The sequence below is a fragment of the Homalodisca vitripennis genome, chromosome 1, assembly GCF_021130785.1.
Source record: "Homalodisca vitripennis isolate AUS2020 chromosome 1, UT_GWSS_2.1, whole genome shotgun sequence".
Classification (NCBI taxonomy): domain Eukaryota; kingdom Metazoa; phylum Arthropoda; class Insecta; order Hemiptera; family Cicadellidae; genus Homalodisca; species Homalodisca vitripennis.
In genome coordinates this window covers 220,823,015-220,847,751 of record NC_060207.1, presented here as the reverse complement: position 1 = coordinate 220,847,751, position 24,737 = coordinate 220,823,015, and the positions used below count along the sequence as shown (strand labels likewise).

The 24,737-nt window shown below is 33.1% G+C and overlaps 1 protein-coding gene across 1 annotated transcript in view; it reads left to right on the top strand.

The window, feature by feature from the left end:
- The window catches only part of LOC124353062 (signal transducer and activator of transcription 5B), a 67,895-nt gene that overhangs the window by 18,835 nt on the left and 24,323 nt on the right, over positions 1–24,737 (top strand). Inside the window, exons 4-13 of the mRNA XM_046802875.1 lie at positions 82–171; positions 5,039–5,213; positions 10,036–10,142; positions 11,182–11,360; positions 12,266–12,424; positions 13,523–13,637; positions 14,806–14,954; positions 15,784–15,907; positions 16,099–16,334; positions 18,343–18,492. Of these exons, the coding sequence (XP_046658831.1) occupies positions 82–171; positions 5,039–5,213; positions 10,036–10,142; positions 11,182–11,360; positions 12,266–12,424; positions 13,523–13,637; positions 14,806–14,954; positions 15,784–15,907; positions 16,099–16,334; positions 18,343–18,492 (1,484 nt within the window). The remainder of the gene's footprint in view (positions 1–81; positions 172–5,038; positions 5,214–10,035; positions 10,143–11,181; positions 11,361–12,265; positions 12,425–13,522; positions 13,638–14,805; positions 14,955–15,783; positions 15,908–16,098; positions 16,335–18,342; positions 18,493–24,737) is intronic.

The window sequence follows — 24,737 nt, the reverse complement described above, 5'->3', positions numbered from 1 at the left end:
CAGAACCTACTCAGTTTGTTTGTATCAAATGACTGTTGTAAGGAACCATAATGTAAGACTGATAATTTGTGTTTTGTGTAGCAACGTTACTGCCAGAACCCACTCAGTTTGTTTCGAATCATCAAGCACTGCTTGGACACAGAGATGAGACTAATACATGAGGGAGAAGTGGTAAGTTCATTTTGTTTTCTCAGTTAAGCTCTATGAGTTGGATTTTCGTATTGAAATAGTTCCTAAAAAAAGGTTTGTTATATATTTCACATTTGAAATATTTATTTTAAACCTTGGATATTCATACATGAATCGGTTTGTGGAGTGAAAGTCGTAATATGAATTACTTTTGAATGTTTGTAACTCCCGTCGCTTGTTATCTATGGGATCTCAGAGCAATTTGTTCTACTGATTACTCTATTATCCGGTTGGCTAAAGAATGAAGGTAATAACAATTTTTGCACTTTATATTTTAAGAAATTTAATATGAACGATATCATAAGAAAAGTTCATTTTGATCTTTTTGTTTGCTATAATATGAATGATATCATAAGAAAGGTGCATTTTGATCTTTTTGTGTGCTGGGAAGTAATTATAATTGGAACTTTCTGTCAAGAATTATTTGTTCACTTCTATACAGAGTGTTCCATAACGGGTGACCAACACTACAGGGATTAGTTCAGGGCACCAAAATAAGAAAGAAATGAAATGGGACATATGTTTGAAAATGCCTTGTTTTCCATCTGTTTGTCTGTGTTTTATAAAAAAAATGTTTTTATTTATAAACATATTTAAGCTCTAACAGTGAAGTTTGGCACAAGATTTATGAGTTACCGTAATCATGATAAATAGCAATATACATATTATTATCGTTAGTTTCACAATTTGAAATTTTTTAATTTTCAATACGAAATTTAATGGAAACTGAAGATTTTGACTAATACACGATAAAGTAATAAAATATCTGAAATTTTGGTACCAAATTAAGTAAAAAATTGTCACAGATTGCCTGATATATTACCATTTATTTTTAATAACATAATTGCTGTAGTAGATTACCAGAGTGTCTGGCGACCGGGAAAACTGGGAATAGTCTGATAATGGAGGAAGCCATGGTAAAGTTAAGGAATTTCATGACGGATTGAGAAAATTGTGAAGTTATTCTTGCAGGGTGTCCACCGGTCACATAAAAGTCACGAACTTTGCCACTTACATATTTGATAAGGTATGAAAATAAAAATCTATATCATTATATTACACTTTGTGGACACTTCAGTCATCGTGTATGTGTTCTCAGTATTTTTTTTTTTTTTTTTTTTTTTCATAATAAAGAAACAGTATAAAGTGTACATTCTAGTCAGGTGCCATTTTTTTTCCCTGAGGGAAAAAGGACGGTTTGTCCCTGCGCTTAGTCCTAAAAGGACCTTTGCGCCTCCCTTACTTAAATTTGTGTCCTCTGAGTCCGAGGCTTTTACAGAAGCCTATCAGATTTGAAGGCTCCTGTTCTCTGATATCCTTAGGGCTGAGGAGATATGCCCCCAGGAATCTTTTCCGAATTTTTGAGATGGCAGGACAATTTAACCAAATATGCTCTGCTGATTCCTCCTCTTCTCCGCAAAGTCTACATTCGTCAGTCTGGCTAAGGCCCACCCTCATAAGATGTTTCCCTAGGGGGCCATTTCCTGTCAACATCTCTAATATCAGTCTTATATCCTCCTTACTCTGATCTACAAGAGCTGCCTACCCTAGTTAGGTGCCATGCTATCTCCCATTTTGTCAAATATCTCCTTATTATGGTCAATATTAGAGAAGTCATCAACAAGTAGCAAACTTCCTAATAATTCATATTTATCACATAGCTACCATGGCCTTCTCACTAAAACTAAAATGTGATAAAGATTTTAAAAGTATATTGAGTGACCAGTTTTGATTTTATATGAGAATAAAGTTTGTTTGCACCTGGGTAAACCGAGTGGTAAACAACTACAAACAATGTAGCTCGACAAATTGCCCCTCGTGCTCTGAAGTAAACGAACTGCGATCAAGGTTCCTGTTCCAGAAACAAAAACATGACTGTTTACTGTCAACATGTTACTCAATAGAAGCAAACAACATGCCTAGTACATCTGAACATCAAAACAGGAAATTAGGTATTGATATAGTGAGCAGTTTCTCCATTATGTAGATACAACACTCATCAAAGAACGTAATTTAGATCAACAATGTTGTGAAAATATGTAACTAGCTCGTTATTAACCTTTTTTTTTTGTAAAAAGTTGATAACAAGTTGTTGCAAGGAAATTTGAAATTAAATGAAATTATTTATTAGCCCAACAGAACATGTTACAGGTTACAGTCTTATAAGACTCTTCGAATAGGTAAGAAGCCTAAATACAAATATAAAATTTTCAAAATAAGTTTAAGTATGGTATATCATGGAGTCAATATATACACTGTTTCTATGAACTAGTTTAAAATCACCCAATGTTTATATTTAATTTTCTAGCAAAAATTCTTTAATGACTTTTTTTGAAGGATTTAAATGTTTGAATCTGCTTCTACGCTAATGGTAGTTTACTGGAAAATATTGGCTTTTATAAGAAAATGTTTTTTTAAGTGAGTAGTAATGTGTATTGGGAGGAATAACATTAATGTTTAGTGTAATATAATTATGTTGCGAAATGAGAGGTTTGGTTTGCAAACTTTTGTAAGTTTGAATCAGGATTTTCATTTTATATATAATATAATATACATATATATTATATTTGTATATTTATACAAATATAATATAAATATATTTGTATAATATATACATATAATATAAATATATTTGTAATAATATATACATATAATATAATATAATAATATATACCTGTCGTTTGACAGGTATTTGGTCTTCCGATCATATGTTAGTTTGCTTATTTAAACGCATATGTGACAGATAAGGCCAAATACAAAATAATTGAATCGGAAAAAGTAAGCGCTCTGTGGTGTAATGGTAGCACATTCACCCGGCAAGTGAGAGATCCGGGTTCGACTCCCGGCGGAGCAAGTACTTTTTGTGATTCAATGTTTATTGAAATTAAATAAGGCTATTGCCATTTATACAATTTAATTTATATATATATATATATATATATATATATATATATATATATATATATATATATGCCCCTCACTTTTTTGTGAGCTTTAAACACTTCTCTATAATGCCCCAGTAAACAATTCCATACTTCATTAAAGACTCAAAATAAGCAGTTTTTGCCATTCATAAATCAGTCAGATCTAATTTTTCTGCTGAATTTCATTTTCCAATTAATTAATTGATTGATGTGATTTTCCAATACGAAAATGTCATCTAAAATCTATGAAGGATTACTATTTCCATTTATGCTGTTCAAAGATACTTTTCCAAGAAGTGTTGAATTTCCTCAGAAGTACTAATCTGTTTTAATTTTTTTAAATTAATCAATAGATTTTTAGAATTGTTTATGACTTACCTTCTTGGGGACAGCATCTTAGGACTGTTTTAATGAAAGAATTTAATCAATAGGTTTTTAGAATTTTTGTATGGCTTAAGTGCTTGGGGACAGCATTTTAGGACTGTAGATCTTGTAATTGTCAAATGGTTAAAGTGATTGATGATATGAAGATTGGTTAACTGACTAAGACTTTTAAGAAGAGCTCATTTTCATATGTTTTTATTTTGTACCAAGTCATCTTAATAATTAATAATAAAAATTGAACTATTTTTATAAATTTATTTTACTTAGAATTTTATATTTTGATATAATAGTTATAAAACATTACATACAGATTAAATTTACTTAGGAAGTAGGTGAACAGTGTTTTTAAACATTTACATGTCTATTGTAATAATAAATTTCCTATAAAAGTACAAAATATCAATAAAATATAATGTATTAACATGAAGTTATTGGCAACTATAGTGATTGGTATGAAGTTATTGGCAACTATAGTGATTGGTTTGAAGTTATTGATAGGGTGATCGTTAAGCTTATCACTTGAGGGGTTGGAGAAGTAACATTTGTCCTTCTCTAGACACAGAATCTTGAAGGAGAATGAACTGTACACTTGAAATTTTACATGAGTTGCACTTCAATGATGATGCATGTCACTCACTGGAATTTGGCTGAGTGTTAGTGAACATTTTTACATGGTTCTTGTGGGTAACCATTACGACAATGAGAAAATCACAGAATAATTTAACATGTAACATATAACAAATGTAATTATAGGATTGAAATTTTGCTTAGAACCTCAGTGAACCCACATGGCATGCGTACTCCTACCTTGTACGGATGAAGCCTTGATACTGGACATAGGTATTTGGCAGTCATGTTGGTGTTGGATTTGTAGAAGGCGCAAAATCAGTAGGAACAAGGGAGCGGTATGCCCTCTTTGGTAGCTTGGACAAGGGTGGTGAATTTCCCCGGGAGAACCTGATAGGTTGTTTTCGGCGGTTTGTGGAACTGCTGAAATCATAGACTGGTAGGCCTCATGGTGTGCTTCCGGGGGTGCGCAAAAGGCCCTTGTGGCTTAAGTGCATGGCAATAAGCCGCCCCATAGAAGAAGAAGAAGACCTACACCTGAATAGTCTCAGAATGTAGATCAGCTACACAAAGAACACTACAAGGTCAAATGTGTTGGGCTATTTCTAACAGTTCACTGTGTTTGGAGCAGAATAGTTGCCTCTACTGTGTAATGTAGATGAAATCCTAGAATAAATAACAAAAATTTCTATTTTTAAATTTAAATCAAGTTTAGGGTTTAAAAGATACCAATAGAACCCGAGATAAAAAATGTTGATGTTAATGTTGATTGTATTTTGGCTAAGACAAAAAAAGGAGTAAAACTGATGTAAAATCAACATGCTTATGATTCTGGAATTGCAAAGGCATTGCTGTGGGACTGATACACACATACACAATTTTATAACACTTTTTATTTTGCTTAAAAATATTTAAAATAATAACATATGATCAAGCACAGGAACGGGTAAAATAATGGTTGTTGTTGTTGTCAGATGGGGCTGGGTATCATGCCGACGGGAGTGGTGGCCGATATAACAGCTGTGGAGATCATGCAACAACTGGAACTGTTCCGCAGTCGCACACAGATGACTAGCGAGGACCTGCGGAAATTGGAGCAAGAACAGGAATCATTCGCACTACATTACCACGAGTGCAACAAACTCAACGGTAACTAAACTTTTTTACTTTCTTGCCCTTTAGTATTATGAGATAACTATTTTGATGGTCCAAATCAAATGCTGTAAAACAAAATACACTGTATTAGCATTCGTCACATTTTTTCCCGTAACTAAACATACTTTTTTTCTAAAAAATCCTTAATACTGTAAAAACATTTTTGCATTTCTCAATAAAATGGTGGTGTTACACTCTTTCCTCAAGGTGTCTGGAAGGTTACTGAAAATGTTTATACAATTGTAAATGGTGTGGTTTCTGAAAAGGCAGATTTTTGTCTAAAAATCAAATTTTAATTTTGATTTAAAATATATATTTGAAGAAAGGATCATTACCTGTCATGTTTTTGGTACATGACGGGGACATGCCATGGGTATCTTCAAAAAAATGTTTTATTCACAAACTATCCATTGATCAGTTTATACTGTATACTCTGTGCAAACATTAACTATGATCAAAATACAGTTGGAGGAATTTAGCTGTGCTCGTGCAGCCCTAATACTACCCTTTCAAAAAAACGAACACTATCTGTGTGGCGGGTTGCGTTTACGTGCTAGCCGCTGAGATGAAGGCGCAAGAATCTCTTAACGACTTTAAAACTCACGATTTCGATTTGCCGATTATTATTCACACATACGTTATTTTCAAAAACACGTTAAACAACAATATAACAACTGAAAAACAAGGATAAGTCCTATTATTGTTATTATTTGGTATTCTCTTATTATTTAATTTACAATCACTTCAATAATATTTAATAAAATTTAAATGCTAGAATATAATTTTCTAATAACAAATGTTACTTACAATGATTGTTTTTCATTGGAGTTCTTCAATTCCACTCAAGTTGTCCTCCTCTTCTGGGTCACTGTCATGCTGTATGTATCCGAACCAACTGATATAATAAGGGATTCTACAATATTGTCAATCTGGGGTTCTGCGGCTGCATAGTCCCTTTCGATTTTCTCTACGTGCTTGCACTTTACTGACCACTCTTCTGCGGCCCATACTTGATATCTTGTCTTCGCATAGAGCTTTAGCTTGATACATAGTGAAAGATGTATTTCTCATAACCACATGATGTTGACTTCGGCCCCAAATTAACTCAATGGGATTGAGGTCTGGGTGGTAGGGCGGAAGTCGTAAGATGTCATGACCCTGTAGTTGAACAGTTTCGTCCAAGGCGTACCGGACATGCCTTGGTTTATATAGCTGCACAAGTTTGTAGAGTTCAGAATAAAAAAAATATCTTCGCAGAATGGTATTCCGTTTTTTGAAAGCCACAACTTCATATCTTGCTTCCTACTTTCAGAAGTAGGAGCTTTAATCAATTTGTATGTTATGGCAGGGGCGCGTTATCGAATAACAGTACTGAATTTGGTTCCAAATTCGGTAACACTTTTTTCCTTTATCTACTTCATAAAAATGTCCCCATTCACGTTGTCGTGGTAGTCTCCACTATGGTTTGCTTGCTTTCCAACATGTAAAAGCATTGTGCAAGAACCCTTTCTCTCCATCTGCATGGATAATTATTATTAGTCTCTCGCCTTTGGAATTCGGCACGTGTAACCCTTCATTTGAGCCATTTGACCCAGTTTGGTTTAGATACGTGAGACGATAGTATATAAGATTCGTCTAAATAAATTTATGGGGCGTCCTTGCTCCCTGTAATTTTTCAACGCTCTCAAGTATGTTATCCTCTTCTCTCGGATTTCTGGCTTTTCAATTAATAATTTACCTATTGTTGCGTCCTTCTCCAAGTAAATTCCAGGTCTTTTAATACCCACCTAAAACTTTTCTCACAACCCTGGAAATATATTTTGTCCCTTAGCGCCTCCCTCAATAGTTTTGCAGTCGGTATTCGATGTTCTTCAACATGGAAATTGTCAACTATTCTACGTCGTCGTTGACGGTTTTTTGTTTGGTGTAGTAAAACTTGCCTCACACATGTTACTAACCTTCAACTTGTTAAGTTAACTGTTTATTTTAGTCACAACTCGCTCTGACACTCCAGTTGCTGCAGCAGTTCTTTGGCGAGCCTTTGACAACGGAATTTTGACAGTTTGATGGTCTGCCTCTTCCTTCATAAATTTATAAACATTACTCACAATTTCGCGAGAGCCTGACTATGAATAGGCTTTTGACTTTTGACTTTAACTCAACAGACATTATCGGTAAAAGCGAAGCACAAGCTACACTCAGCACTGTCACAAAACAGACTAATTGTGGCGAGTGCGATGAGTTATTTGGTCCAATACGATTCCTGAAAGGAGGGTTTTAACCATGAGTCACAGGAAATGTTTTCGGGACGCAGCGCATAATGCTACCCCGCCACCCCTCCCGCCCATCACCACACACACTCCAGGTCACGCGCACAGCTAAAGTCCTCGAACTGTACATGGGTTAATTATTTATTAAATTTGATTTGACTTGAGATTTTAGTTGTAGTCTCTTGTATACAATTTGTTATTTGCTTGATTTGTTTATCCAAAAGTCTTTTTAGAAATAATGGTTTCTGTTGGTTTTTTGTGTAGTTGTGTTAAGTTGTGGTTGTGTGTAGTTAAATTAAAGAACATTTAAGTATTTATATGTATTAAGTTGTTTTCATATGTCTCATATGTTAAGTGGTTAAACTAAAAGTTGAAACTCACCATGTTGAAGTATAATATTAAACACAACTTTTTATTAACCGTCGGTGACTTTACCTAATAAGAGGGAAATCTGAAAATAGAGGTTGTCAAATCTCAGATGCAAACTTAAAACAAGTTACAACTCATTTTAACCCTCCAGGTACTAATTTAATGAAATCACTTTATAGTGCAAGGCTAATTCCAAACAGATTACCAAACTGTTGAGGTACTTGTGTTTTTCAATTATGTAGTTAAAATTCTAAAATATGCAAATTCCTTAAAATTAAATTCGAATGAGAAAAATGTCCCATAATAGCATTTAGAACGAATAATAATCTAAAATTGGCAAAAACAATAACCATGTCCCTGTTATGAGCACACAAATGCTAAATGTCTGTTATGAAATGAAATATGTAGAAAATTTATAATATACTGCAAAAAAATGCATCATAGTTATATTTTTTGTGTCAATACGACAGTAAAGTAAAAATCTAAAAAAAAAACAAAAAATTTTTACTGCCAGATGAACAGAACGAAGTACAACACGTAAACAGTTGACTGAATCAGTTATTGTTAGTGCTACTAATTTTCAGAATCTCTAAATTAGCACCTCCGATTTCGTGTAATGAAAGACGTAATTCTTCGCTACGTATTTGTATACAAACTACGATTTATTGAGTAAACCTTTCAGTTGGAATTTAAGGGAAACAAACATACCGCACTGTGTGATAGTAGCACTTGCAGGATCAAATGTCTAATGAGTTGAATATTCAAATTACTATAGTGAAATGAATTAAAAGTAAGTAAATATTGGATTACCCTAAAAATATGAGCAATCATTTTTAAAAAAAATCATGCCATATTATAGGTGATATTTATTTAAACATGGATTTACAAAAATGAATTTAGGATAAAGTAAATAATAACAAGAACTAAAATTAAGAAAAAAATTGAGTATTTCTTTAAGAACTAATTGTTCTCTAGAAACAGATCTTCCCTCACTCCCATTTTAGCCCCCCCCCCTCATTCTCTGGTATAATAACTTTATTGTTTGAGTTACTTGTAACCTTATTTTAAAAAGTGCAATAACCTCGATAACCTCTATAATAATAATAATAAAATATAATAAAAAAAAACATTAATGGTGCAACTCCTAATTTGTCTAATTTTCTTCTATTGTATTCATATCATTATAACTTCTAAATTGTCCTTAACCAATGCTCCCCCATTTCATCCTTTTACAAATAGATGTATTCGCTACTAGGTGGTATCGATGTTGCAGAATGTCCTTTTCTAATTTGCTTCACTATAGTAGAGACGTTCCGGAATGTCATATATTTTATATATATATACATATATAAACAATGTTTTTATGATTTCTTTAAGTTTAATTTGAGATTTCTGTACAGGTAACAAGGTTGTATGTTTCTGAATTTAGAATAAACTAGAAGAGAGTATAATAAGAGAGGTAAAAACACAATGCCATAATATTTTCCTGATCTGATGTCGACACAGTTGTCTTTGTAGAAACTATCGGTTGATTCTTACCTTCCAAGACTGATAAGTTCCTTTTCCCTTATAAATAATTCACATTTTATATTCGTTATTCATGTATGAATAGTTGATTTGAATACGTCACAAAATAATCTCCACATGCAGAAGTCACGTTCGGTTACTATTGTTGGTAATGGTTTCCACACTCAAAATTGTTATTTTAAGGCTATAAACATTTGGAATCGTTTCTTTATATAATGTTCAGTTAGAAGTTAAACAAAAATTCTTTCCTATTTTGGGTATTCTTTGGTTATTATACCCTTACCTTTATGCACACGTAAAGTGATGTTCTATAACGTCATTCATTATTCCCTGATGTTTAAGGTCTTCCATTGATTTCTTCATAGGATATGTTTCTGAGCAGATTAAGCCACCAATGCTAAAAAGATAAGCATTGATATTATGTAGATATGCTATACTGATATGATGGGTTTCATTTTAAAAATGATTGGCCCCATTTAAAAGATTGGCTGAAGATTCTGTATTGACTAGTCCATACATGCTCCTCTCCATCTCCATTCATTTGTGTACTTTGTCCAAAATCTTTGAGAAATAATTCAAAGTATCATAAGCAACAGTTATATTGATTTAGTACATGTGTTCCTCAGTTGTAATAAACATTTCTTTTCTAGCGCATTTGACTCACTTGCAAGGCTCTCCTCAAAATCCCCAGAATGTGGAAGCTGAAAAGAGAATAAGAAAGCAGAAGGAAATGTTTGATCAAGTTCTTAATCAAAAGGTCAGCTATATTTACTACTTTGGTGTCTAGAGCTAAGTAATTGTAACATTTATCGGATTATCCACTTGTATCCACAGAATTATAGCAAAAACATACTGTATTCACTGTTTATAAATTGCTCAGAATTTCAATATTTGTAAATGTTACTTCTTCATAATAAACTCCATCAGTAAGTATTTATTTATTTAAAGGTAATGTTAACCCGTTGCGGATCGTATTGTTTTGGCGCACGGGCACGAATTAATTTACGGTGTGCCACAGTATCGCTCCCTATCGTAAACGAGAAAATTTTGTTGTGAAGGTATTCGTTCAGATGGAACATGGGCCTGCTGGGGTATCCGTGATGTAGGAACGATAACACGCGAGCAAGGTTCCGGGGTGTCAGGGATGATGTCTGAATCATAGTCTAAATAAAGCGGCTCGGGCGAAGTGATTACAACATCCGGGTCATTGTCTAGACTAAACCCGCCAACATGTACGTCTGCGTCTTTTCATTATGTCACTAACCTCAAAAGTATTATAATAACAACTGAGGAAAACACCCAATCAGAAGCGCTAAAAAGCAGAGAGTAAACTCATATGAATGATTTTTCAACTTCGACATACAACTGCGATCTGTAGGATATTTATAAAACTTTTTAAAACTCTTAACGTAGACTGTTGTTAAATACTCTTAGTTGACAAGTGAAGACGATCGCCCGATCTATCGGACATTAAAAGAACTATTTGGAGGGAAATTTAAAAGCAGACCGCTTTTGCGACCTGAGCTCGTCATAGTGCCATTAGGTCCGGCCGCTGCGTGACGAGCCCAGCTCGTCAGTGATCCACAATGGGTTAATATTATTTTTAGTTTTAAAAAGTTCTTTGATTAGATAGTTTGGTTTGAACAAAACCTACAAATTAATTTCTTACTGTTCACATAAGCCAGTAATTATAGTACACTAGTTCGTCAAAACATTTCTGTCTTAGTTTTTCTTTTTACATGTATTGTTTGTTGAGGACATTTGTACTTTTTATATAATCTATTTTTTGTGTCCAGGTGGCCAGCCTTATGCAGCTCCAGATGGCCCTAGCCGACAAATTGAAGGAGACAGTAACACACCTGTCGACTCTGCAGTCCCGTATTCTAGACGATGAACTTATTCGGTGGAAGAGAGACCAACAATTGGCTGGCAACGGAGCAAAGTTCAACAGTAACTTGGACACTATTCAGGAATGGTGAGGTCTTGATTTACTTCATTGATTGATTGCATTTATTTCCAAAATTTGTATACAGAGTAATTAAAATACATAAAAAATATCTTTCTAGGAAAATATCCCTCTATGGGCATCAGCCTGTGTGTGGGGAAATGAGTTCATCAGTCTGCACTATACTAATAAGGCTCAACAACCTTAAATTAAAATAAGGGAATGAATTAACATTAATAACAAAATTTTCATTAACAAATTGAAAAAAAAGATTTAACCTCTAAAATAAACTATACAAGACCAGAGCATGGAATACATGAGTACATTTAGTTAATAAAAAATCTAAAATTAGAAAGGAACAAACTTATGTAGGAAATAAAATTTGAAAACTTAAAAAGGTAATGTAAAAGACTTATATAAAAAAGAGCAATCAGAAAGATTTTAAATAAAAATTAACCAATATAAGTAGAGAGAGATTTGGATCACACCTGCACACACACCACTCATACACACGCACGCACCCCACGCCCTCATTGGCCTGCACTCGATAGATTATACAAACTTACCACACACTCGGACTAACATTGAATGTATTACAAAAACATATAACAGAAATTTAATACATAAAAATACAGCATACCTAGATGTAGATTGAGGAAAACTACTGATGAAATCCATCTCGCCTAGCATCTACTAACCATTTATTGACTCATTTTTTTACGTAATAATAGTGCAAGGTCTTGGGATTTTTATAAAGTTTGGTAATTTTGAGAAAATTACCAAACCAATCGTACAATCCAACCAATCGTAATGGTTTGAAAATGGTGAAAATTACCATTCAGTCGTACAAGAGGTTTGAGGACTAAATTTGAGTTTTTGCAGAGAAATCAGACACAACAAGTATCACAGATGTCATAAGGAGTTGTATTTTTCAGGTGTGAAAGTTTGGCAGAGATAATCTGGCTGAACAGACAGCAGATCAAAGAGGCCGACAGATTGAAACAGAAACTGGGCATCAACCCACCGGGTACTCCAGACATACTCCCCAATCTGAGCGTCCAAGTCACGCAACTCCTATCTTCACTTGTCACAAGGTCAGTTCTAGCGCACAACATTTTGGAAACTTCAGAAGTTGTCACCCACCGGAAGACCTTTTCATGCATGATCCACAAAATATATATGGCTTAAAGTCAAAGTTTTATTTCAAAACTTAATAAACCTTATTTTACTTTTGGTTATGAAATTGTTGGTAAGGTCCGGTAAAGATATTGATTGGTTCCATAGTACCCTTAAAAACATGACACTCCTAGAGAAGATTTGAACAAAATAGAAAGTGATTGATCTGTGTAGATTTGCAGTGAGTCAGTACGAAAGAACGTTATTGTTATTGTGGGATTTAAAAAATTATTGTACATATGTGTTGTGTATTATAATATTTATCAAATTCTAGTCCAATATTGTGAAATTTGAAATTAAATTGACTAAAAAAAGTAAAATGACGGATTGAAATTTAATATTGAGTAATTGTAAAATAAGAATAGTTAAAAAATACTTTCTTAATTTATAATAAATGAAAAATAATTTATCATTTAAGGATAGTAGAATATCTATTGATGTAATTGATTTGACTGTATCTCGCCAATTACTATGAGAAATCATTAATGAATATTTAATTAGAAATAATCATGGTCAGAGCATTTGTTGCAAACAGGTGTATCTTCTTTTATCAGTAATGAATTAAAATTATTTACATAATTTACTCTATATAATTTAGTACTCTGCATTAGTTTTTATTTCAAGATTTATATTTGTCATTAAACGTTTAAAAATAAATGCAATACGCATTGTCAGTGTTATAAAGTGATATACTTAAAATCAATGTTTTAAATTACTACTATAATTTAGCACACTATTTTAAGTAACTTAAAAAATAAATCATATTGTTTTTGCATCTCAGTAAGCAAAATTAGAAATTCAAGCTGTTTGTACCAATCAAATTTGCTAAACTTTTTGAAGCTTATTTTAATATTTAATTGAACAATGTATGACTATTTAGTGTTCAATTAGAAATTTAAGATATTTACACACCATTAGTAAAAGTTTTGTTTAAGATACCATCTTAACACTGAGATATAGGTAGTAAAGGAAAACCAGAAAATTGTATCTAACAAGCTCTTAATTTATATTTGCAGCACATTTATCATTGAAAAGCAGCCGCCTCAAGTGATGAAAACTAACACGAGGTTCACATCAACAGTGCGCCTTTTGGTGGGGGTCAAGTTGAACGTCAACATGAACCCTCCAGTGGTGAGTGAAACAGTAGTTATTCTTGCACGTAACATAGCTGTAGTGGTAAGAGTTGATTCTATGTGAATGTCTGAAATCTGACACTGTCACAGACTTGACTCTTGGAATCTGGAGTCCACATTGAAAAGATACATATAAAAGAGTAAGTGAAGTCCAAAATCGAACTCTTGCGTCGTTTCGACACTATAGATATCTAGACTACAAAAGAGGTCTGTCTAATTTCCCAGCAGACATACAATGTAATCAAGATGAAGAGGTGTTCTCATTGTCTCATCAGGAGCATAATTTTGAGTGCCCAACAGTGTTTTGAACACAATTCCAAAGCACCTGATGAGGTAATGAGAACACCTCTTTATCTGTACTACACTGGATGGGCTGTTGGGAAACCAGGCACAGACCTCATTTGTAGACTAGATGTCTTTGATGTACAAACAATGCAAAGAGTTCGTTTTTGGATTTTGAGGAGAAATGGAGCTAAACTAAACAGTCAACAAATTAGTCTTGATTTTCTTAGTCACAATGCACTCACTGTGTCTAATAGTATATAATTACAGGTAAGTTCATTCAACTAAGCTTTTTTATCATGGAATAGGAAAAACATAGATATAAAACAGAAAATGTTATCTATTTACCTATACAGCGAAAGTGGTCGTGAAGTCTCCTTTGTATTTTGAACGATTGCAGATAGAAAAATGAAAACTTGGCAGATGCTTATAGATCAAGAGTGCTTATTTTTTACTTGAAATTTCAGGCATCGTCTTAACTGAAGATTTTCAAGTTGTAATTCACATTGTGGATGGCATAGAATTCTAAGGAAAACCTGCTGACTCTGGAGAACTCAGAGAATTTTGTGTAGTTTTGTGTGAGGATCCTAGCCCGGATTATCTTCTAGTTTTTAGCAATTCTTTACATTTTGTTCAATCTTAGATTTGACATAAACATTTGATATCATCAGTAATTACACATATTATACTGTAGAAGGTATAGAATACAATACTAGCTTGCAAACACCTCTTGGATTAAGCCATCATTGACTAACTTATGACTGTTACAAGTACTATGTAAAAACTGAAGTGGCTGGAACCGTTCCACATATTGTTTGTAAATTGCAAATAATCAATGGAATTTGATGCTGATTGCTGTCGACATGATGTTGCATGGTGTGCAGGTGAAAGTTACCATCAACAGTGAGTCGCAGGCCAATGCTCTGCTGAAGAACGACAAGATAGGTAAAGGTGAGGCCAGTGGGGAGATACTCAATAACACCGGTACCATGGAGTATCATCAGGCCACTCGTCAGCTGTCTGTCAGTTTCAGGTAGGTCAAGATTACATAGTGAATCTATGCAGTGGTTAGTAAAGTTGTAAGATAATTGAATTATTTGTTATAAGTAATTAATTTTTTTTTTTTTTTAAATAGTCAATTTCAAACCGTTTAAAAATTTTTTTTGTTTTCTTAGGACAAGAAGCTTATAAATTGCACTTAGTCCTATAAGGACCTTGTGCTGCTTCCGGAGTGACAGTATATTCAGGATTGGTAAGGTTAGAGGGTAGGGGCAGCCTCATATTGAGATGTATAAGGAAGAATTAGGACACTAATCTCAAAGTCATGTCTCTCCTGAAGAAGGGGAGGCCAGCTCTGAACCAGCCTCTCCAGTCAAAGCAGGCGGGGGGTGGCATACCCTTGTTGAGGCTAGCAAGAACCTCTAATACTTAGGGAACGAACTCCACCAACTCCAACAGTCATCTCCCGCAGTAGACTATACCTATCGAACTACCCTTGCACCCCAGAATCTCAGCATTTGCGGTTAGTGATGTGCCGCTTGTGGAAAAAGGCCAGTGTTATCAGTGAAACGTAATATATATGTAAGCAGGTAAACTTCATATGCAGAAAATGTTATAGCTGGGTTTCGCTGTATATAGTACTTTGATTTTAAATAATTATACTTCATTTTATTTTTTTTAACACAGTTGAATATATTATTTTTATTTTTAAAACTTAAATTTAACAGTAAAGAGTTTCAGTAAAGTTAACATTTTGGTTTTCTAGTATACAAGTTCTGGAAGCAAATCTCTTACACTCCAATTAGTTAACAGATGTTTGGTAATTTCATCTATTTTTACTAAAACAACTATGTATATTTCAGAAATATGCAGCTGAAGAAAATCAAACGGGCAGAGAAGAAGGGCACTGAATCAGTCATGGATGAGAAATTCTCATTGCTGTTTTCCTCCCAATTTTCAATTGGAGGAGGTGAATTAGTTTTTCAGGCAAGTTTGAATATTTTAATTACTTTTAATTTATCTAAATGTTAGAATGTATGCAATGTTTTTTTTTTACAAGTGTTGAGACTAATTTGTATCTCACATTTAGTGAAATATCCGGAAAATTAGCGTTTCCCTTTAAATGGAAAGCTGGAAACTGATAGACAATCCTAATGAAGAATTGCTAACGCTTGCAGGTGTGGACTTTGTCACTGCCGGTGGTGGTGATAGTCCACGGGAACCAGGAGCCCCACGCCTGGGCCACTGTCACATGGGACAACGCCTTCTCGGAACCAGGCCGAGTGCCGTTTGCTGTGCCAGAGAAAGTGTCTTGGGTACAGGTCGCCGAGGCCCTCAACATCAAGTTCACCGCAGCAACTGGTCGCCCACTGTCCGAGGACAACCTGAGGTTTCTTGCTGAGAAAGCGTTCAGGTAGCGAAACGAAAAGGCTTACTAAGAAAATTTATTTAATTTTTCTTTTGTAATTAACTCGTCTTGTGTAGAACACTATTCACTTGGACTCTAAACACAGTCTTTGGATTGTATGATACAGTGTCCTATGTTTAACACATTGACTGCGGTTGACGCACATCATTACTACTCCCTAATGTTGGTACATGACTCGTAACACAGTGAAGGTGTTAAGCTTATATTATTTGCAATCCAGAGTACCGAACATGAATGTTAGATATTATTAGCCTTTTAAAAACATCAAACTGAAGATCTCTGTATTATATAGCTTGAGGTATAAACAGAATTTTGAGATTTAAAAATGTATAATACATACTGAACCAAACAGCTGGGAGTGGCATACATTTATTTTACCGGTTCCACATGCCCTGTAGCTGCTTCATACTTCTGTGCAACTCGATCTGTGAGTTGTTTACTCAATGCCTATTTGAGATGACTTTTTTTTGTTTATCTTTATTTCAAGAACGAATTTAAAAAAATCCACAGTATATTAACAAACGCTGTGTATAATTAATTCCTTGTACTGCAAGTGACGGTATATTGTTGGAAAAGGATTTAAAGTGACATTCTCCAATATACAGGGTGTAACAAAAAGGTTGGGCTGGCTATGCATTTTCAGAATTTGTGTAATTCTAAGCTAAAAATGAAGAATAACTTTTTTCCAATTTCTACATCGTTTAGCTGCTAGCCGCCATTTTGTATGTTTTATTAACAAATTATTAACTCTAAAGAAACCAAATGTGGCACATAGATTTGAATAGGTAAGCGGAAAAAAAATTGTTTTCTTTAATATTAAAAAAATTGCGTCTGTTGAAAATTTTTACAGTCATGAGAAAAACCAGTATAGTTATAAAAATGTACTAGACAGCAACTATTTGGAGAATGTTATTGTAATTCCAATGGTACTAGTTTTCAACGAAATCCGTCAAGCCATAAACGAGCACAACCACTTTAAAGATACGCTTGCACAAGCCAGAAGCAGCAATCATTTTGTCTTCTGATAGGCATCAGCTGTATCACATCAGTTATAAAAAAATTTACAAGTTGCCAGCTATTTGCACAATATTATTACAATTCCAACGGTACTTATTTCAATGATATCCGTCAATGCATAAGCGAGCTTGACCACTTTAAAGAAATGCTTGCACAAGCCAATCAATTTTCATTTTCATTTATTTCTACTTCTGTTTACTGTAGAAATTACTGTTTTTTAAGTAATGTAAATTTTAAGCAGGGTTATTATCCTTTTTTGTAATTTATAAATTATAAAATTGTTGTATTAATATTTTGAAGATGAACTCAGTCACTTAGTTGATGGGTCTTGCAAGGAACCCATTCCTGAAAGGAATTTCACCTTCTGGAAGTGGTCTTATGCTGTTATGTTTGCAGGGCCCAACACACAGATTACAACAGTCTTTCCCTGAGTTGGTCGCAGTTTTGCAAGGAGCCCCTTCCTGAAAGGAATTTCACCTTCTGGAAGTGGTCTTATGCTGTTATGTTTGCAGGGCCCAACACACAGATTACAACAGTCTTTCCCTGAGTTGGTCGCAGTTTTGCAAGGAGCCCCTTCCTGAAAGGAATTTCACCTTCTGGAAGTGGTCTTATGCTGTTATGTTTGCAGGGCCCAACACACAGATTACAACAGTCTTTCCCTGAGTTGGTCGCAGTTTTGCAAGGAGCCCCTTCCTGAAAGGAATTTCACCTTCTGGAAGTGGTCTTATGCTGTTATGTTTGCAGGGCCCAACACACAGATTACAACAGTCTTTCCCTGAGTTGGTCGCAGTTTTGCAAGGAGCCCCTTCCTGAAAGGAATTTCACCTTCTGGAAGTGGTCTTATGCTGTTATGTTTGCAGGGCCCAACACACAGATTACAACAGTCTTTCCCTGAGTTGGTCGCAGTTTTGCAAGGAGCCCCTTCCTGAAAGGAATTTCACCTTCTGGAAGTGGTCTTATGCTGTTATGTTTGCAGGGCCCAACACACAGATTACAACAGTCTTTCCCTGAGTTGGTCGCAGTTTTGCAAGGAGCCCCTTCCTGAAAGGAATTTCACCTTCTGGGAGTGGTTTTATGCTGTAATGAAACTGACCAGGGAGCATCTGAAAGGCCCTTGGATGGATGGGTAAGGAATAGTATTTTGTATGAACATTCAAAATTAGTGTTGTGAAAGGTTTACACTTGCTTTAATAGTTTGTTTCTGCATAAAAACTTAATACAAAAATGTAGTGATTAAAACGATGATTATTTATTAATTGAATGTCTTGGTACATACTATTGAGAAACCGCTGAAATTGGAAACTAATCAAAGTAATGAATACGTTTATGAAATTCATTAAAATTGTTATCCATTGATATTGGTAAAAAAAGAGACTAGGTAATAAGAAAACTATTTTTTGTTGAATACCTACATATCGAATATGAACCTAATTTAAATATTCTTAAAAACAAATGATTTCTGTATTGTTTTAAGCTGTCAGTAATAATACACATTTTATTTCAATGAATTATTCAAGAGCTCTGTATATAATTTGTAAAATATTTACTGAAGCCAATAGAAAATAAATATAAAAACATATATGTAAAGTAGTAATAAATATAGTTACTCATTTCTTGCTTTTTTATCTGGCCTGCCTACATAATTTTAATTATTGATATACATATTGTTTATTGTTATTCGATTAAAATTGTGTTTTTTTTATTTAATTCCACAAAATCTGTATTAGAATTGTCAAAATTTGTGTGCTTAAGTATGTGTCCATAGTAAGTTGTGGTATGGTAAATAAAAATATTTAATTTCATTTTTGTTATTTTATACTTGCTATAAATTAAATACCATTATTTTGATGGTTAAAGTTTTAAAATTCAAATGTTTTATTGCCACAATTTACATAGTATAAATTCTTTTAATCCAGCACTGCTGGAAGAGAACAGGTTACATGGTCAAGATATAAAATAGAACTTAATATTTGTGTGAGTTATGAAACATTATTATAGTAAAGTTTATAAATTTATGAATTAAATATGTATTGTGTTACGAAATTATAAAATGTTGCCATAAAAATAAAATTTATGTATTTATTATTCATAACATTATTAAATTGTGTGTATCAAATGAGATATATTCTTTAATTGTGTAATAATAAGTCCCTTTTAACATATCTGAAATTTTTATTTTTAATTCATTATATTTTTGGATTTTTTAAATCCAGTAATTAACTTATTGTATAATTTTCTTTCAAGATACTGTGGCAAACGCTCAATCAAACAAAGTGTTTGGATTGGAAATTGGAACATATTTCTATCTCTAGTATTATAATTATGGTTACAGTTATTAGCAAAGAAGAGCTTGAAATTAAGCCTTACAACAATAAAATATCTCAGCATATAAACTGATGGACAGCTTAACAGATTTAACAGATTTAAATCTTTAAATATTCCTTTTAAATGTCTTCCTTCCTACTAGAACTTCCCCCAACTTCAATGCCACATATGTGATGGATGACTCAAGCAAACATAGCATGATAAATTATTAGTTTTCTTTTTAAGTCAACAACATTTCTCGAACTTGACATCTGGAAATATTTAATATTTAGCTTTAGTTTATGTTTTAATTTAGTATTTTCATAAATAAAATTTGAATGTTTTGTTATACACGCGTTAAAAAACAAACATTAAAGTATGGCATACAAATTAGGTTTAAACGGTTTTAATTCACTTTTAGGATTGTAAGAAAGAACACTGTTTTCTTCCCAAAATCTTGAAAAATCCCAAAAAATAGTCACAAGGGGACAGGTCTGGACTGTAAGGAGGGTGTTCGAGAGTTTCCCAGCCCATTTCTTCCAATTTATCCCTTGTCAACAATGCGGTTGTGAGGGCCTTGCTTGTCAGAAATCAGAATCAGAAATTTATTGTCACATAACGTTACATAAATGTAGTAGATAAATCTACAATGAACAGGTGACTCGTCAATATAGTTTTAAAATATACTAAACCTAATTAAAAAAAAGTTATAAACATAATTAACAATTCATTGATAAATAATCAATATTAATCGCACAAACAGTGATCCAGTATATAAAACAGTAAACTCTAATGATACAGGTACAGATTATAATTCATATTAAAATTAAATAAAGATAGATGTAGCTATTATTACACTAAAATAAAAATAATTTACAAAACATAAAACACATTTTAAAAATAATTAGTGATAAAATAAATACAGTGGAATTAATATATATACATCAAAATGTTTTGATACGGTTGGGGGGTTTAATTTAATTAATGAAGGTTGCATCATTTAGAAAATCAGCTTCTGAATAATATTCTTTCTCTATTAAAATATGTTTTAATTTTACAGAGAACTTTTCTGGAGGCAAAAGAGGATAGAGATATTGGAATTTTTAATTATAAAATTTTAGTCCTTTGTAATAAGGGGACATTTCAAATAATTTAGTTCTATGGATTGGGTATGTAAGTCTGTCTCTCTGTCTTGTATTATAATCATGATCTTTTGTGGTGATATTATTAAGTAAGTTTTTATGGGTATATACATTAAGACCTCATATATATAAAGTGATGGAATGGTCAATAAATTTAACTGTTTAAATATAGACCTACAAGATGATCTAAAATTTAATTTTGTTATGATTCTCAAAGCTCTTTTTTGCAATATAAAAATAGAAATTGCTTTGGGGGAAGAACCCCATGCCAATATACCGTATTTCATGTGAGGAAAAAAATAACCATAATACACTGTCATCATCACTTGAAAACTCACAATATTTTGTAAAACTTTTAAGGCAAAACACGCAGAGCTCAGCTTATTTTCCAATTTTTCAATATGATGTTTCCAATTAATGTTTTTGTCAATGTATAATCCTAAAAACTTTACTGTATTAGAAACACCTACCGATTCATCATTGAAATTCACACGGTCTGAAGAATAGATTTATTTTGGTGTGTTTTTAAAAATGAACAATTTCTGATTTTTTGCTGTTTAAAAATAAACCATTTAGATTGAACCAATTATTTAATTTTAAGATAAGTGATGAGATTTTACAATGCAAACTTACAGAGTGTTTAGGTCTTTTACTATTGCTGTTGTATCGTCAGCATACAATATTAAACCTTCATCTGTTACTTCCTGTAGGTCATTTATATAAATTAAAAATAATGTTGGGCCTAAAATGGATCCCTGAGGCACCCCCTTACTTACCAGACTTCCATTCAGATTCATATTTTATGCTTCCAATTTTAATCAAAGTTTTCTGTTTTCCTAGATTGGAAATAAGACCTAAACCCAAGTTTAATTCTCTCACACCATAAAATTCCAATTTTTTAATAAGATTGTTATGTATAACGCAATCAAAAGCGCTAGATAAATCGCAGAAACACACCAGCAGTGGCCCGCGACTCATCCAAGGCTTGAGAAACCTCATTTTACCAAATGAGCAAGGGCCCCTTCAGTGCCATGACCTCTCCTAAAGCCAAATTGATTTTATGAAATAAGTCATATTGTTCCAAATATCCAGTCAACTGAGAATTTACAAACACTTTCAAAAATTTTTGAAAAACTATGGGAACTGAAATTGGGCGATAGTTTTTCAATGTGAGCTCTGTTTCCTTTTTTAAATATAGGTGTTATCACCGAATATTTCAGTCTGTCAGGAAATTCGCTCTTCATAAAGAGAGAAATTAATTAATGTACATAGTTGGGTGCAGATGTAGGGATTAACTTTTTTTATAAGGAAGGTAGGAACATCATCCCATCCTGTGGAATTTGTATTTTTTAATTTCATTATGGCTTTTGATACATCTTTGGTTTTTTACAGTTAAAAATTTGAATTCATGAGGCGTTTGTTTCATATTATGAAAAATCATATCCTTGTTATAGGGTATACTTTTGGAAAGTTTGTTTAAGTTTCTTCTCTGCAGCTAAAGCAAAATGTTCATTGAATTCTTGAACAATTCTATTTGGATCAGATATTGTATCATTGTCAATAATTAATTGTCCAAGACTTTTTTCCTTTTGAACCCGAATCCCAATTCAGATTTAACGACTGACCAGACAGCCTTAGATTTATTTCTTGAGTTGGAAATTAGTTCGTCATTAAACATTCGTTTAGCATTGTTAACAACTTTTCTAAATATTCCTCTGTATGTTCTATTAATATTTAAAAGAAATGGTGATTTGTTTGTTTTGACTAAGCTGTGTAACTCTCTTTTTTTTATACTTGAAATTTTTATCCCCGTAGTACACCAGGAGTTTTTAGTAATTCTCGTCTTCCCACTAATGGTTTTCATTGGAAAACATTCATTAAATATTAACAAGAATTCTGACAAAAAAGCATTAAGTTATTGTTTACATTATCAGATGGGTCCAAAGTCCAATTTTAGTTTTTTTTATTCTTGATTCAAATTGAAGACATTTATTGCAGAAAAAAATCTTTTACTTATTAAAATTGATTCTCTTTTAGTTTTCTCAGGTAACTGGATGGAAACAAACAAAGAATTATGATCTGACCACCCCATGTCAAAATTTATTTTATCATTTACCATACAGTTCATACTTGTGAAAATGTTGTCTATGCATGACATTGTGATATCAGTAATTCTGGTTGGTGCCAAAAAATTATATAAAAACCCATTTTGTGTCAGAATGTTTTTAAAAGTTTTAACATTGTTACAATTTTCATTCAATAAGTTGATATTAAAATCAGAAGCCACCAATACTCTGTTATTTTTATGTTTGCTAACCAAATCTAACCAATTCTGTATTTTATTTAAAAAGAATTTCTGTGGAGTTTGATGAACAATATACAGCTGGTGGTGGAGTTCTATAAACTATGATGCTATTGTAACATTATAATCAATTAGATTTATAAAGCAACCTTCAAAATGAAAGTCAGCATTAAAACATCTAAGGTTAATGTTTTTCTTCAAACTCAATACCAGGTTTGACTAAGATACACGATCCACCTCTATAGCTGTTTTTCTTACAAAGTAAGATGCAAGTTTAAACCCCTTTAATTTTTTCAAAATTTCAATATTTGATTCATTTTAGCCAATGTTCATTAAAACAAATAATAGATATGTCTTTGCCTTCATGTTCAAGAAATATTTCAATGTCATTTATTTTACACAAAAAACCTTGAGTATTACAAAACAATAATCCAAATGCTGTTCCTGTAATTAAATTTTAAACCATCAAATATTTTGTTATCTATACAGAGCATTTTTGCCTGTGGAAGGTTAGTATTATTATTGACATGGGGTGCAATCAATTCTAAAATCTAAACTTCTATTTAACAATCCTTTCTTGACATTTATTTTATTCCTACAAAATGTCTACCAACTTCATCAGGACAAAGGTTTTGTGGAATTCACATTAGAGATTTGACTTTCACTCACACTATCACCATCACTAGAGCCTAGACACAAACTGACTGCTCCTCTCCCATGACACCAGACACAGCAGATGCGTAGCTGTGTTCACCTCGGCATGACGATCAGAGATGAATGAAAATGATTCAGCTGAGAGTCCAGTAACAACCACAGAAAGAGCAAGATTGTTTAGTTGGCAATGGATCTTGTAGTTTGTTTTGAAAATCTTCAGGCAATAAATCACACTTCTGGATCCCAATGTTGTTCATATTTGCATCCATTACAGAAGTTCTGTGAGATGGAGAGAGATCTTTATTAACTAATTCTGCCTTTGCATTTTTGTCTGAAATTTGCTTTTTACAGGAAGAAGCTACCCAGTGAATAGTTCGATTAAGATGATCAGTGCCCTTGTAGTTTAAATGAATGCCATCTTTGGCCAAGTGTAAATCAGATAAATTCCTACTAACATCCAGAAAAACCACACCAAGTTCTCTACAAAGCCATCTTAGGTTTTTATTTGAGCGATTAATCAGATGATACTCTATGTCACGTCTTGGTAGAATAGCATTTAAAATTATTTGAGCACTTGGAAACTTGTATTTTGCCGCCTTTATTAACATTTCCAACCGCCCCCATTACATCTTCCGGACTTCTAGTCTGGTGTAGGTCATTTGTACCGATATGTAGAAAAACAATGTAGGCTGCACCTTACGTTCAGTGAATTTTAGTATTTTGTTGCAAAGTACATTAGCTCTTGCACCACGAAATGCGCCAACATAAGCATCAGGAACTGTAACATGTTTCAGAAAGGAATCTCCCAAAACAAGGATAGATTTCTTTTTTTTTAGTAGTACAAGAAAGACTGCTGTTTTTCCAGGCAAATTTATGACTATCCAGAGATTTAATATTGGAATTAATCATTGTTTTAATTTTGGTTCCTATATTTAAATCCTTTGAATGTGAAACCGAGTGGTTATCAGG